General features: G+C 42.4%; 1 protein-coding gene across 4 annotated transcripts in view; it reads right to left on the bottom strand.

Annotated features, from left to right (window-relative positions):
- Positions 1-15,525, bottom strand: part of MYLK4 (myosin light chain kinase family member 4) — a 109,096-nt gene that overhangs the window by 6,318 nt on the left and 87,253 nt on the right. For all 4 annotated transcript variants that reach the window (XM_077886211.1, XM_077886207.1, XM_077886208.1 and 1 more), the window contains 8 exons: positions 13,659-13,752; positions 13,476-13,585; positions 12,374-12,515; positions 9,510-9,580; positions 8,573-8,701; positions 7,810-7,962; positions 4,689-4,767; positions 406-478 (listed from right to left, as the gene is read on the bottom strand). In XM_077886211.1, the coding sequence (XP_077742337.1) occupies positions 431-478; positions 4,689-4,767; positions 7,810-7,962; positions 8,573-8,701; positions 9,510-9,580; positions 12,374-12,515; positions 13,476-13,585; positions 13,659-13,752 (826 nt within the window). In that variant the 3' untranslated portion in view covers positions 406-430. The remainder of the gene's footprint in view (positions 1-405; positions 479-4,688; positions 4,768-7,809; positions 7,963-8,572; positions 8,702-9,509; positions 9,581-12,373; positions 12,516-13,475; positions 13,586-13,658; positions 13,753-15,525) is intronic.

The raw sequence follows: 15,525 nt of genomic DNA, 5'->3' as shown, positions 1-15,525 counted from the left end.
ATCAATAAAAAAACAAAAACAATGAATACTTCCTCTGATCCCACACAACTATGAGGACTACCATAAACTGTCCTGTTCAATTATTGGCACCAACTGAGCTAATTATTGACTACCTCCTATGTGCCAGGCCCTGGTCTCCAGGCTTAGTTTGGATTATCTTGTGGAGCCACTCAACAAGCGTAGGAAGTAAGACTATCCCCAACCCACAAATCATCAGGAAACAGGTTTTTGTGCTAGAAAATGGCAGATCCAGGTTGCACACAGAGCAGTCTAAAATCAAGGCCCTCCCTCTCACCAGAAACACCACCCTGCATCCCGCATAGTCAGTGCAACACACATTTAACTTATTTCTTGATCTTTAAAGGCTTGCACAAACATCTCCTTAGGAAAAGACCCAAGACAAACCTTTCAAATGGGTGCCTTCCATGGACTATTTGGTCACAAGGTCCTTTGCATTCGAGCAGCAATTCTTCTTCCTCTGGGGAAATCAGAAGATATGTGGAGAAGGATTAGAACTTTTTTTTTTTTTAAATCATTTCATTCCTAACTTCTGATGTGAGAACACCTGAAGAGTTAATAACTTGCTACTGAATAGAAAATGCTCTTAGAGAATGTTCTAGAAGCCTACATTGTACATGACCCCCTGACAGATACATTGACCCACCTTTAGGATCCAGCTCAAGCATTCCCCCACTTTCTTATATCATCACTAACTTTCCTCTCAGAGTTAGAGAGCTTGGCATCTGATGACACCTCATTTTTACATACGTGTGTTTTGCCAAAACTCACTTCCATAGACATTCATGCTGACAAAACACAAGAATCAAGACTGAGATCAGGTGAGGACAAAGATGAATCAGATACAACTTTTGCTTCTTCCAAAAGTTTTTGAGTTATTTAAGTGCCGCAGGAGAGGTTCAAGAAGTTGGAGAAAGCACCTCCACTTTGGGGATTGGGAAGGACCATCTTAAGGGAGGTGGGATTTAAAGTAGGTCTCACGCACTTGCTAGGATTTGGGCTGGTCTGGAAGCAGTAGCGGAGACAGGACTAGACACCGGGATCGGGGCGTGTCGGGGCTTGCCTGGGACGCTGGCTGTGTTTGTTTGGTGTGCACAATGGGGAACACTTGAAGGATTTTTGGTGAGGAAGTACTACGATCAGAGTTGTTACGAATGAAGTAATCATTTGGTGAATTAGAGAAGAGATGGGCAGAGGTGTAATATCAGATCCTAAGGTATTTTATTAGTTCTGTAAATTGGAAAAAGGGCATGCGCTAAGGTCATAATTCTGGAAATGTGAAGGAAAGGTAGAGGCTTATTAGTTCTGGCAGAAAAGAAACAATGTCAGAGTTGTTCAGTTTTCCTTCCTCCAGGCCCAAAGCATTTATTAAGTCTGCAGTAGGTGCTTGATGAGTTCTAACAGATTGGTAATTTGGGAATGCTTTGTTCCACTCCAGCTGAGAGCTGTTTCTGATGGAAGATGGGTTATGTATGGACGGTTGGAAATGTAAGAACATAATACAGAAGGCAGAGAGCTACAGGGCTTTAACTCCTGGGGGAAAAAAATCCTTCTTAAATTTACTGACTGATTATAGGCAGGCTTAGTGGTTAAGAAATGCTAAGTGCTTTTAAGCATGAAATAATTAAAAGAGATAAGTAAAAGTCTAGGAAAGACTTTTAAAACAGAAGTTAGATTTAAATAGTAAATAGCTAGGGATAAGACTAAAATTTTGAACATAAATTTAAATTCTGATTTTATGGGACATATCAGAACCAAAATTATGCCAAAAATGAATCTTCAGGAAAAATCTAGTCTTAATATTTGCTTTAAAAATAAAACACATTAAGCCTAAATACTGGCATTCAGTAACACCAAAATTGTACAGTACATAAAGAGTTCTGGAAACATCATCAGGTCCCCTTGGCCCAGAAGCCCATTATCCAGCAGGATAGCGGAGCGGCGAAGCTTTGCTCAGACTCCAGAGCCTGCCTGTCTACACTGGGATGCTAGCTCCATCACCTTCACCTGGTGGGATCCTATACAAATACTTAGCCCTGTCCTCTGTTTCCTCATCTATAGGAGGAAAATAACAGTACCCGTTTCAGAAAACTGGTATGGGGATTAAAAAAATTAATTTTTGTAAAGCAGTTAGACCAGTGCCTGGCCTAGTCCCATACAATTATAACTTTAACGATAACTAACTAGATTTCTACAATGGAATTTATTTTTTTCAAATCCTCATCATTCCTGAAATATCTTTTCTCCCAGGTACCAACAGTTGGATGGAATAACAAAAAGGTGATTTTTTGTTGTTGTTATGTGGTTTAAAAAATATTTTAAGCCCTTTTTTTTTTTTTTTTTTTTTTTTTTTTTTTTTTTTAAATTTTTATTTATTTATGATAGTTACAGAGAGAGAGAGAGGGAGGCAGAGACACAGGCAGAGGGAGAAGCAGGCTCCATGCACCGGGAGCCCGATGTGGGATTCGATCCCGGGTCTCCGGGATCACGCCCTGGGCCAAAGGCAGGCGCCAAACCGCTGCGCCACCCAGGGATCCCATTTTAAGCCCTTTTAAACTGTATAATGTCATTATTTATCTGCCGTGGTTTCCATATTGTCCTACCATGTCAAAGTGTATTTGGATACCAATAAGCTTGGATAAAAATACATTGGTGGAAAATTGGCCCAAAATAGGTTGGTAACCCTAATAAGCAGTTTATGTAGTCTGGGTGAGGTACCAACTAGGTAAAAAGTCTATTTTTACTTGACATCAGTACCAATTATCAAGGAAAGGTATATTCAGACACAAATAAAACTTAGTACTGATGCTGAATTTAGAAGTAAAGTTAATTTCAATAAAAACTGGATGTGGAAAAAATGAGTACCTGAAGCATAGTCATTCCAAGGTTTGTTGGTCAGTGAAAAAGCTCCATTCCAAAACCCCGGGGAGTAGGGAGGATGCGGAGTAGAGATGGAGGAAATGAAAGTGTATCAAATGCATAGGACTCCAGGGCAGGCGTCTTAACCGATGCTCAAGTCAGACCTTTCCCAATGAGGCCCAAAGGCAGAGGTTATTTACTGCCGCTCTATACCTCTTGGCCAGTTAAACATCCTAAATGTTTAGTTGAGTTACTTAAATGTTACACTTTGGTTCTGAATTATTTGGATAATTCATACGGAGGTGGGTAGAGAAAGTCTGGAGGAGGCTGTTGTAGTAATTCAGAGGAGAGGTGTCATGTGCCAGGACAACGAAGGGGATGGAGAAGGTTAGAGGGATTCTAGAAGTAATTAGGGAAAATAATGTACAGAACTTGGAGATAACTTTACACATGAGATGGGAGGATTGAAGGGAGGGAGGAAACATCAAAGCTGGGGGGTTTTGGGGGGTGCCTGGTTTAGGCCGCTTAGTGGGGGCTGTTCTGGGAGGATGGTGAGGGACCAGGGGAGGTGGGGAAGATGCGTTCAGTCCGGTTTAGGACTGCAGAGGTCCAAATGGAGATGTCAGATACACAGGAGGTGTACGGATCTGAAGCTTAGGAAAGGAATCTGTGCCGAAGGGACAGATGGGCTGCCAGGCACAAGTGGCAATTAAACCAATAAAAGTAGATTAGGGATTTTATTGTACAAAGTTAACACAGAGTGTGGGCTTCATTTTTGTCAACAAGGACTCAGGAAAAAAGGGAAAACAAAGAGAGAGGAAGAGAGAGAGAGGGAGGCAAACCAGGAAACAGACTCTTAGTGATAGACAACAAACTGAGGGTTGATCCAGGGAGGCGGGCGGGGGTGGGCTAGACGCGGGATGGGCAGGAAGGAGGGTGCTTGTGCTGAGCACTGGGTATTGCATGAAAGTGATGAACTACTAAGTCCTACACCCGAAGCTAAGATTACGCTGTATGTTAAGTAACTTGAATTTAAATAGAAACTTGAAAAAAAAAAACGATTAAAAAAAAAAAAAACCACAAGTACTCAGGGCATCTTCATTCAGTCTTTGGTAATAGTGTCCTTCACATATATTTATATTATGATCTGGATCAACCTGAGTATTACAGTGTTTTGGTGCACAGACTGGACTGGAGGTAAGCATAACGGTTAAAATTCTGAGTTCTGGGGACGCCTGAGTGGCTCAGTGGTTGAGCATCTGCCTTCGGCTCAGGTTGTGACCCCGGAGTCCTGGGATCAAGTCCCACGTCGGGGTCACTGCAAGGAGCCTGCTTCTCCCTCTGCCTGTGTCTCTGCCTCTGTGTGTGTGTGTCTCTTGTGAATAAAAAAAAAAATCTTTTAAAAAAAAATTCTGAGTTCTGTTTTAAGGAGGCATATTTATCCTGAATGTAAGGTAACCTATGTTCACCAAAATGTTGTCTGTTTATGTATCCTAGACTACAATGTGTGTGTGTGTGTATAGTACGGGGATGTAATTTATTTTATAATGGGTACAATGATTGAATAATATAATAAATAGTTATGCTGAAAATAATATCTCCTAAACAACATACGAAGCATTTATTTTTTTAAAAACCCACACAAAAAAAGCATTTTAAGCAATTCAACACTAGCACTAGCACAAGATTGAAGGCTGTGAGAGATGGAAGTAGACAGGACCCCGTATGAGGCTAAGAAGCTTCTAGTCTCTTATCATCAAAAGACTAAGGTCAGCTAGGAAAGGAAAGAAAAAGCAACAGGCCTTGGTTACCTGTGTGGTGAGTCTTGAGTGGAGCTTGTGGTCTGACAGCCAAGGATGCTTGAGCGCTTCGCTTGCACTTATTCTCCAACTAAAGGGAAATTCAGAGAGCTGTTAGCAAAGACACACCAAGGAGGCCTGAATCTGTCATTCACCTCAGCTCTGGCCATTGTCTTTAGGAGACCAGATGGCCAAATGTCACCTGCTATCTTTTCTAGAACTATCCTGGATGGTTGTAGGTTACCACCAAATCAAGTCGGGGTAACAACAGCAGTAAGAGAAGTGGGGCAAGTAATTCAAAATTCTTGTTCCTAATTGAACATCTACTTTCCAATACAAGTAACCATTTCTTTCATGCGATGTTTGAGCTTCATGAATTGAACCTCTATCCATCAGTGGGAAAACAAATGTTTACTTACTATCGCAAGAGCAAAATGCTACAATGATTCTTGATAATCACAAAGGTGATTTATATATTAAAACGCTTGAATAATATGTATCACTAACTTTTCAATTGAGAAATTCTGGGGGCGTCTGGGTGGCTCAGTTGGTTAAGCGCCCAACTCTTGGTTTTGGTGCAGGTCATGATCTCAGGGTCATGAGACTGTAACATGCAAACATAGAGTTTGTTTGGGATTCTCCTTCCCTCTCCCTCTGCTTCTCCCACTCATTCTCTCTCTCTCAAATTAAATTAATAAATCTTTAAAAAAAATTTTGAAAACTTAAATAGATGAAGAGTTAATATAAGTATGGAGAGAGAGTACATTAGATACCTTTACAAAGGAACTATATCCTTTTGAGCCAGCAAATGTTTATACAATTTAAAAAATAACAGGAGAATTATAAAGATTATATAATATTCTAATTTCAAGTTTTGTAAACTTATCTTGAGTGCTAACGTTTAACACATTAAACCAAATAACCTTTCAAAATAAAAACTCTAAGTGAGCACAACAATCTGGAATCTATTTCTGAAACAGTATCAAGAAAGTAGTTTCCAACAGTCATGGAATTTCGGTTTGCAGATTGCTTCAGTAAAATTGCTTCGTCAGATACCAAATATTTAAGTATGAGACTCGAAGAGACGATAACTCTTTAATCCATGAAGGAAGGTTTAAGAACTTGGTGACAACATCATCATTAGTGAGATTTTAAGCAGGCAGGTATAATTTTTAAAAAACTCGTGACCTCTACCAACCTCAGATGGAAGTGCCATTTTGTTCTGTATTGGACCCCTAGAAGCATTTCAATAGCTGACAGTGCCAAAAAATTATTATTTCTGCCCTATAGTAATGCAAACTTCTGAAAGTTGACTATTAAAAAGTTAGCAATAACATAGTACTAATAATTAAATTTTTAATGCAATTTCATGTTTATTTTGTACCCAGAAATACATTCTATGAGAGTGGTGTCAGGTGTTGGCCTTAGTTTCAGCCAACTATTGATTTGAATACTCAGGCAGGTGTCACTCTGCCCAAATGTGTAACTACCCCTCCGAAGGTGTCGCCCAGACCAAAGGAAAGGGCAGGGCCTGGCACTGGAGGCCAACGGGCATGGTTCTGACTCTGCCTTGTGCTCTGCAACTGCTTCACTGCTCTCAGCCCCTGTTTCCTCATTTAATTCAATCATATAACACATAAAAGTTTATTTGTCAAATAGATTCGCAGTAAATGTAGAGCTCACCCACCAACAATTTGATAGAATTGACATTTTTCCATCTGTTCACTGCCTGGTGTTCAGTGACATACAAATAATAATCATAATAGTAACATCAGCCGTTGTGACTTCCCATTAAAGATCAAACCCATGTCTGCATGTCTGTGCAGTGCCCCCTCCTCAGACTGACACCCCCAGCCTGGCTAAGTCCTCCTTACCTCCTAGGACCCAGTCCTGACTGACCCTTTTCAATAAATTCTATCTGCATTAACTGCATTGCATTATATCTTTTTAATAAATATCTATCTCTTCTCCTAGATCATGGGTTCCCTAAAGGCAGGGATTGGACTTTACACAACTGTTCTCGATGCCCCAGACACGTTTCTTGGCAATTGTAGATAAAGCACCTCCTTTGTGTCAGGCACTGCTCTAGCCTCATGCTGCTTCTTTAACCCCCAACTTCCAAGTACACCCTCCTATCTATTCAAGGTCATGTTTGTTAATAACTTAACAACCATAAAGATGATAAAACAATGAAGCAAGTATTGAAAATCCTAAATGGTATTTACCATTCTTATGTTTTAGATATAAAACCATCTGAAACAGTGTTTTTGCCTCTGCCTGTAATTCTAAAATGTAAGCCCCCTATGTTTCAAGGTCATTCTTCTTCATCTGCTGAAAATTTTTTTTTAAGATTTCATTTATTTATCTGAGAGAGACGGCACAGGCAGGGGAGAGGGAGCGGGAGAAGCAGACTCTGCACTGAGCAGGGAGCCCGATGCAGGGCTTGATCCCAGAACCCTGAGCTGAAGGCAGATACTGAACAGACTGAGCCACCCAGGTGCTCCCATCTGCTGAATTTTTAATTAATGTGGTTTTACAATGAAAGAAAGTAGAAGGCCATGTAATATGGAAGAGATAAATGTGCAGCCTTAGGGGAAGGTTGACATGTTCGACTCTCAGTTCTGCATTGACCAGCCGTATGACTTTGGGCATACTATTTAGAATCTCATCCATAAAATAGTAATGATAATTCCCACCTTCTGGAGATGGATGGGGATTAAAAGCCAGGCCTATGAAGCATGTGGCATAGTCTGGCCCACTGTTGGTTCTCAAGTGACATGATAGTTAAGTGTCCAGCTACACAGAGACGGATATGTGCTTCGGAGATGTGAAAGGGGTTATGGAAATAACTTATCCCACACCCTTCATTTTGAGGCCCAGCAAGAGGCCCTAATTGCTGGAGCCTTATTGCAAAAGGCAGAAGGAAGTAAGATTTTATAGCCCCTTTCAAGTCTCATGACCAAACCAATCCCTGATCTACGTAAACAAAGTCAAGAGCATCAAACGCCTTCCAACTTTGCATGGACAGTGGAGATGTCACTAACGGAATTCGGGAATGATTTACATGAATTGTGGTAGCCTATGCTCCCCCATTTCTCTCCTTCTTCCAGAGCCCAGAACAAACTTGGGTTACCTCTTCTCCTTAATCAGAAGCTTGGAGATAAACTCCCTGGCCTCCTCCGAGATGTCCTGAAACTCTTCATCCTCTAAGTCCCACCTGCAGGCCAGGATGTTGTTCAGGGTCTCAGCATCATTATCACCCAGGAAGGGGGACAAACCACTAAGCCTGTAAGACACAGGATCCAGAGTGAGTCTTGTTTAAATAGCTTCAAACCCTTTACAAATAGGTTGCTTTTTCTTGGTTTGTCGTTTAAAACTGAGAGAAGGCGAATAACCTGATAATTAAACATAATTTTCCAATGTATTTTTGCAATCAAGAAAATGCCGCACTCCCCCACCCCGGCCCCTAATTAAACACCTGCAGCTCTGGGGTGAGCAGCCACACTGAAATATGAATCTCTAAGGATAGCACAACTTCCTTTTTAAAGCGTTTACCGCTGCTAAAGTCTGCCCCACATTCAGATGGCAAAGGCAAACACCAACGTGTCACCCTTGAGGAGTAAGGCTAGCAGTAGTCATTTAGGAGATAGGACGCAAGTTGCTTTTTAATTACATTTAGGGTATTAAGTGGAGTCCTAAGAGTTAGAGGGATTACAAGTAGACATACATTTACTTTTTCTGGTGATGCAAGGGGAAGAATTTATGTCTTTCACCCACAGGATTCACAGAGCCTAGAAAGTGACTCAATATGGCAGGCCATTATTTATTTTTTAAAAGACCTACATTGGGCTATTTTTCCTATCTGCAAGTGTCAGAGAGACTGGAGATCTGCTTACAGCATATAGGCAATGACGCCCACACTCCACATGTCAGTGGGAAAGGAAACAAAATCATAGTTCACGACTTCAGGGGCAAGGAATTCTGGAGTTCCAAAGTTCACCTTCAGCTTCTCTCTGGGTTTGTATCTGAAATTCAAGGGACAAAGTGGAGAGATGGAGAGGGTCGGTCAAAAAGCAACAATCGTAGAAACTGCAAAGATGCAGTCTATAAGACAGAAATAACTTCAGCCACACAGGAAATTTTAAATACACAGGCTTTAGAGGAAATCGCGTATTTAGTCACAAGTTAAAAACTTGTGAAGGAGTCAGGAGTTTAAGAGTCACAATTCATACTGTAAAACCTTAATAATCTGAAACAGTGGTGGAGGAAGCCAGTGAGAATAACTAGAAACACTGAATTACAGAACACAATGAAAGGAAAACTGACACAACCTTTGCCATGTCGATGGCTTGAATATACCAATATTAATGAGTAAATGAAATGCAATAATTTGCATCCTTTCAAATTCTCCATTAATATTATATGTGCTGAGGCCCACATATAAACTCTGTTCACGTAAGAAGCTTATATGTACCGGAACACTTAGCAACCTTGTTGACACTCTTCGTTTTTTTAAAGTAAATCTTCTCTTTACAAACAGAACAAATATACAAGACTAAGACAAACTTAGAAATTCTAAGCTAATGTCTCCAAATTTCATAACCTCACTGTATTAGATTTTAAGTTTTCTGATGGTTTATTGGATACACTTGTAGAAGCCTCTAAACATTCCAATTCCAAAGTCAGCAAGGTAAGGCTGGGATATAATTTTTGTCAAGTTAGTTCTAAATGAGAGTCTGAAGCCAAAGAGGTGTATCAGATTTATCTTTGCAAAGAAAGAGCACCATCCTGCTCCCTGCCTCCGTTCATATACCTATGCCCAAACACACATACCTTCTGGCCAATCCAAAATCAATAATTTTTATTTGCTTAGCATCCCGATTCACACACAGGATATTCTCAGGCTGCCAGGAGAAAGAGACACATTAGCAATGAAAACAACCATCATTCACTCAAATTGTCCTCGAACCACAACTAAAAATACAACGATGCTCAGGAAAAACATATCAGGCCTTTCACTTTGGGTCTGGCTTGTCTGTGTGGGTATTTTCTCCTTTAATTTTGTGGTGGATGAGGTTGTGGGTACCCTGCCAACCTTGCATTACCCTGCCTGTCCCTCTCTCTGGTTCTCCAGTTTACCATAATGCGTGAGTTCAGGCAGAGGCCTCTCCGAGGGAAGAAAGACAAGGAGGCTGCTTCAGGGCCTTCCAAACGGACCGGTGGAGGCGGTCTCAGACTTGACGTGTGCCCCCCCCTAAAATTATTAAGTATGAATTTCCCCTTCATGGAGGAATATCTTTCCCGAGGATTTATGAGCTCCAGGAGAAATGGCCTGATTCATTTGAACAGCCACACTGAGTACACAATATAATGTGGATACTCGTGACCTCCAGATTTTCCCTTTGCGCTTAGGCTATGGGAAAGTCCTGTGTAAAGGGAAGACATCCCCCTCGTTCATTCTTCATGCTCAGCAATTCCAAAGTTTCGCTGAGTGTGTTTCCAGTGCCCAAACCCTTGACTAAGTGTTCCCTTGGAGTTTAACTCAGGTAAGGCTCGGCTCCGTCAAGCCAACAGTCTTGGGGGAAGTGGAAGAGGGAGAAGCGTAGACAGTAGAGCAATGCAACTCAGCGTTTGTAGAACATCTTACAGGTGTGCCTGTGTCTGTTAGGTCGGAAAAACTGAGGTCCGAGAGAAATAGGGAATTTGACTGAAAGTCTAGGTCAACCATAAAAAAAGAGAAATCACGTTTTCGAAGAATTGCTTGGAACTCTCAAGCTCTAGTCCCAATTCATCCCTGAGAGCTGGGGTGCATTTGTTGAGTTGCTGAATCCCAGGACCCCGCGTCCCATTTAGGTGGGGTCACAGCTGCCCCTCCCCTGCCTGTCCGGGTAGAGAGGAGGTTCAAATGAGATCAGAAACTAAGAAGCCCTGAAAGAAATGATGTAGTGTCTCCTTATCAACACTCAGGGGTCCATTTGGTTGGCATAACGTCTTTCGAAGCCCTTTTCTAAAACATCTCTAAAACTGATGTCTATGAGTAAAAGCTATTTATAAACAAGTGGATGCTCTATAAGAACATTTGGTTTTGTGCTTAGATAACTGATTAATCATGTATAAAGCTGTCCGATTGTCAAAGGATACTATGACATAAAAATGTGTTCACAGCTTTGAGAGCACTTGAAAAAGTCAAAAAAAAAATTTCTAACTATGAAATGAAAGCATATTCATTGACTAAGATTTGCAAAACAGAAAAAATGTAAAGGAGGCCATTTTTCATTTTTAAGTCACCTATAATCTCCCCTCCATGGTGACAAGCACTCTTAATATTTTTGGCCATTTTCCTTCCACAGAGCTTTCTGCAAGGGATGAGTGGTCCTTAATGACCCATCCAGCTGTCGCCTTTACTATTATCTTTGCCTACAAGCCATAACTAAAATTGCCCATTGCAAGTCCTCAATCAATGCTATGAAGCCACATACAGAGCTATTTGACTTACGGTAGGTCAGGTCCTAGTTTTAGTTGCCAATCAAATCCCTGTAGGGCTATCTGCGGAATATATACACTCAGCGAAAACGCTCCATGGCAATACACAGTATCAAACTCAGTTCGAAGCCAAGGGCTTTGCTAATGATTTTCAACCTCTGACTGTCTTTTATATACCACTTCCTCCTGCCCCGTGAATGGGAGGGGTAGTGCCCATAAATCAGGACAGTGAGGCAAGTTAAGTTATAAGAAGACAGAGCCGTGGAAACCCATTTAAGGAAGTTAAATTTATTTAGCTCTACAATCCCCGATGACTTGCAGCCGGTGGTATGTTATGTAGAATATATATTTTATCTCACGGTCATGCTGTGCAAATGGAGAAATGAGAAAATGATTGTGCCACACAAGAAGGGGCAATTTATGATACTTAGCCCCAATATTAGAGCTGATCAGAGTTATTGAGCCTGGGTCTTTCACTGGTTCTAACTATGTACAGTCAAATTCTAGGACTTCATAATGGGGGAGAGATCAAATGGGAGGAGTCGTTACATAAGAGAAGAAAGGCAGGTGGTTTGGCTCTCCACTATTCCAGAGGCTCTCCACCATGTCCAAAGTGGTGCTCGCCCCACCCGCACCACCCTTCTGGGCTCCTGAGCATGTTAGCACCACCCTTCTGGCTGCCCTGTATCCCATTCTGCTATAGTTCTCTACTTGGTGCTCTAGCATGCCCACAGAAAAACAAATCCCTAAAGTCCAGCACCTCCTAAAAGACTTTGAGACTGCTAAGGATACTTGGAGAGCTGGAAAATTTGGCTACCACTAGGGACTTCTGAGTTAGCTAAAATCCTCCCACCTATTTATTCTAAAAATGAAAGGGATGCAACAAGGATGCCGTAATGGTGGGAGTGGTGGTGGTGGTAGTTCTATTTCTAATCTTTTAGGGAAAGCATCTCCCTAAATGTGGATTCCTTTAACACAGGCAAGTTAGAAGAATCTGAACAGCAGTCCCTGAAGATGGAGGTGTGCAAAAATTAGGGGGTGACATTGCTGGGGATGGGGAGAGGACGATCAGAATCCAGGTTTTTATTAATTCCCAAATATGTACCTCATAACAGCATACATTTCCCAAGCTGGCATGGGGTACCGGACAGGGCCCACTGATCCATAGGAGGGGGAGGTGGCAAGGGTCTCATACCAAACAGAACACACCCTACCTTCAGATCCAAATGGAGAATGTACATCTGATGCATGTGTCTTATGCCCTCACATATCTGCTTGATGAACAGGATGGTGTCAAACTCGGTCAGATTGTAGTTGTCATCGATGATGCGATCGAACAGCTCCCCTCCATCCACACTGCAGAGAGAAGAGGCGTGAAGCCCTGAGTGTGACTCCTTCAGGAACACAGCTATTTCTTGGAGCAAGCAGCTGGCTGGTCGAACTCCCCTAACTCTTCCAACAGGTGTGTGGACACAGTGACCTCTCCAGCCCCGTTGCTATCTCCGCCAGATGATGCTTGTGCTGAAGGCCCTTATTTTAATTACCATCAACTTCACAACTGGGCAGCCTCAAGGTGCCTGTCATCCAGTGGCTGCCACTCTGGAATGAACCCACATCTGCCATTTCCTGACATATATGGAAGATAAAGAGGACCCTACAGAGGTAGAGAGAGGAATCCCAAATACCGCAAAGGCCAAACAGGGTCTCCTCGGGCTACTTTCGGTGTTAACGTGCTCCTATGTGCTTCTGATGCTGGACATTTTATTACCCAAAATTCCTATTGCACAATGATCAACAAAACCCCAAGTGGAGGAAAGAATGAACTGAAGCACAACACTGATTCAGTGTTAGTTAGAACTACTCTCTTATTAGATACTTGTTAATTTTTTATAAAAGTGAATTTAAATGGAAGTTTCTTAGCCCTAATTATTAAGAGTTTGATGTGAACTTTGTATTAATGATTAGGTCGAAAAGAAAATGTGGTTCAAGAACCACTTCCCTTCAGGTTAACCCGAGTAGTATTTAGGTTGGCTGTTTGACATGTAGCTTAGATACAAAGCTACACCTATGCTGTCATTCTACTTCTTCTCAGTAACATCACACATGGAGATGTGTTTTCCTGTGTGCTTTTCCTTCTGAAAATGATGCAGTTGTCTGACACACGCCAATCAGAATCAGGGGTGCACCAAACAGGGATCCAGCAATTTCTGAAGCAGGATAGAGCGGCAGCCACATAGTCACGGATGCCGTGGGGCGCTCCAGATGTATGCGTGCAGCTGTGCAGGGGAGGGGATGGGGGCAGAGGAAAACACGTACTACTCCATGACCAGGACAATGTCATTCTTAGACTCAAAGGCATCGTAAAGCTGAATGAGGTTCACGTGATCCAGCTGGTTCATGATGTTGATCTCGTTCTTCACTTCATCCTAAGAAGATGGAAAGACGCTTTAGTGAAGAGAAGATGATGGCAAGGAGAGATCCACATTGCACGGCTTTTACCTTATCCTTTGTGCCTCTGGTCTTGATGATCTTGGCCGCCAGCTTCAGACCTGTTGCTTTCTCCTCACACTTGTGAACCTGGCCAAAGCGCCCCCTGCCAAAGAAGAGCATGTGGCACAGCGTGAGGGGAAGCCAAGTGGAAGACGCGGTTGTCCCGGGGCATTTCTCTTTTTGGGTTAACCTGTGAATGCAGCCAATAAACTTCTAAAACGATGTCAAAGTGTGGTCTATCAGCCACAGGCATCAGAATCCACTGAGGGGTTTCCTGGCCCTACCCCAGACCTGCTGAGGCACAAATGCAAGGTGAGGTCCCAGAATCTGCATTTTCATGACATTCCTTGGGTGATTCATATGCACCCTAAAATGTGGGAACTTCTGTTATAGAAAAAAAAATCTTTCTGAATCCACTTGAAGGTAATAGGCTGGGCTTTGTGAGCCTATGAACAGTACAGGCTATAGGTCAGGCATGTAAAATTATTTTTGGAAACCGCATATAAATAAAGTAATAACAATATCACATATAGATACGTATAATAAAAATACACAAAAAAAAATACATATTACATAATCACCCATGAGATTTTACCCTCCTAAAATTGGATATACATTTATATTTACCTTATAGGACAGCTTCTTACAAATTAGAAGTGCACAGTCATGAACGAGCTTAAAATTTGACTCCTTGCTTTGATTCCTGATTTAGTAAGATAGAATGCAGGTGCCTGCTTGTGCAATGTGGCTGTCATGCGGGGGATAGAGGGGAAGCTTCCTGAATGACATTGTGACCCAAAGGCCCACCACAATCTTGGAGGACTGCAGACGTGAGGATGGTGGCAACAGCTGCCAGAGGTGGGGTGGTGACTGCCACCACAGCCCACTCCACTAGGCAGGACAGATGGGGCTTGGAGAATGTTACTGTAAACACAAGCCAAGGGATGACTGTAATTCCAACTACCCTCCTAGGTGTAGTCTCTCCTGGAGCACTTGAACACAGCCCCAGGCACCTCACATGTGGCTGCGGATGAAGAAAATGCCCTGGGGGCACCTGGGTGGCTCAGTGGGTTAAGCATCTCACTCTCCATTTCGGCTCAGGTCATGATCTCAGAGTCCTGAGATGGAGCCCCTCGTCGGGCTCCCCGCTCAGTGGGGAGTCTGCTTCCCTTCTCTCTCTCTCTCTCTCTCCTTCTGCCCTTGCCTCTGCTCTCTCTCTTTTTCTAAAATGAAAGAGAAGAAAGAGAAAGAAAGAAAGAAAGAAAGAAAGAAAGAAAGAAAGAAAGAAAGAAAGAAAGAAAGAAAGGGAGCATGCCCTGGGAATTGTCCCAAAGTTCCTTCTGCAGATAACACTCTCCTACAGACAAACTGTGGCCGGCTTGTCCCTGAGGTCCCTGAAGACTCGAGTGAGCTACTGGGTGCAGCTCGTGGGAAGACTCCCATGGCACCTCTTCACGTGTCGGAGCTCCTGGTTGTGCCTCTGCCCTTCCTTGCAGTCCCTATAACCAGCAGGCTGAGGGGCAAAGCATCCAGGTGGCTCCTCGTGGCAAAAGAAACATGGAGCAGGGAGAGGAAGAGGGATTTCATAAATACCAACCACACCCCCAACGATCAAATGCAGAAACACGTACTGTTTCTAGCAGCTACGCATATTTTCCACCTGTTGGTAAGTAAATTTTGTGTATATCAGTATAAATGTTCTGCTTCCTTTTCCTTTTTCACATAGAGATGCTGACAGTAGCAAACTTTATAATTTAGCCTTTACATTAGGAGATCTCAAAGGAGGACCGTGACTGGTGTAAAAGAGGAAGGAATATCCCCCAGTAATACACTTGGCCCCTGATGGACTGTACTCTTCCTTCTTCAGGGAGAGAGT

Source organism: Canis aureus, chromosome 37 (genome assembly GCF_053574225.1).
Source record: "Canis aureus isolate CA01 chromosome 37, VMU_Caureus_v.1.0, whole genome shotgun sequence".
NCBI lineage: Eukaryota > Metazoa > Chordata > Mammalia > Carnivora > Canidae > Canis > Canis aureus.
This window is presented reverse-complemented; position numbering and strand designations above follow the sequence as displayed.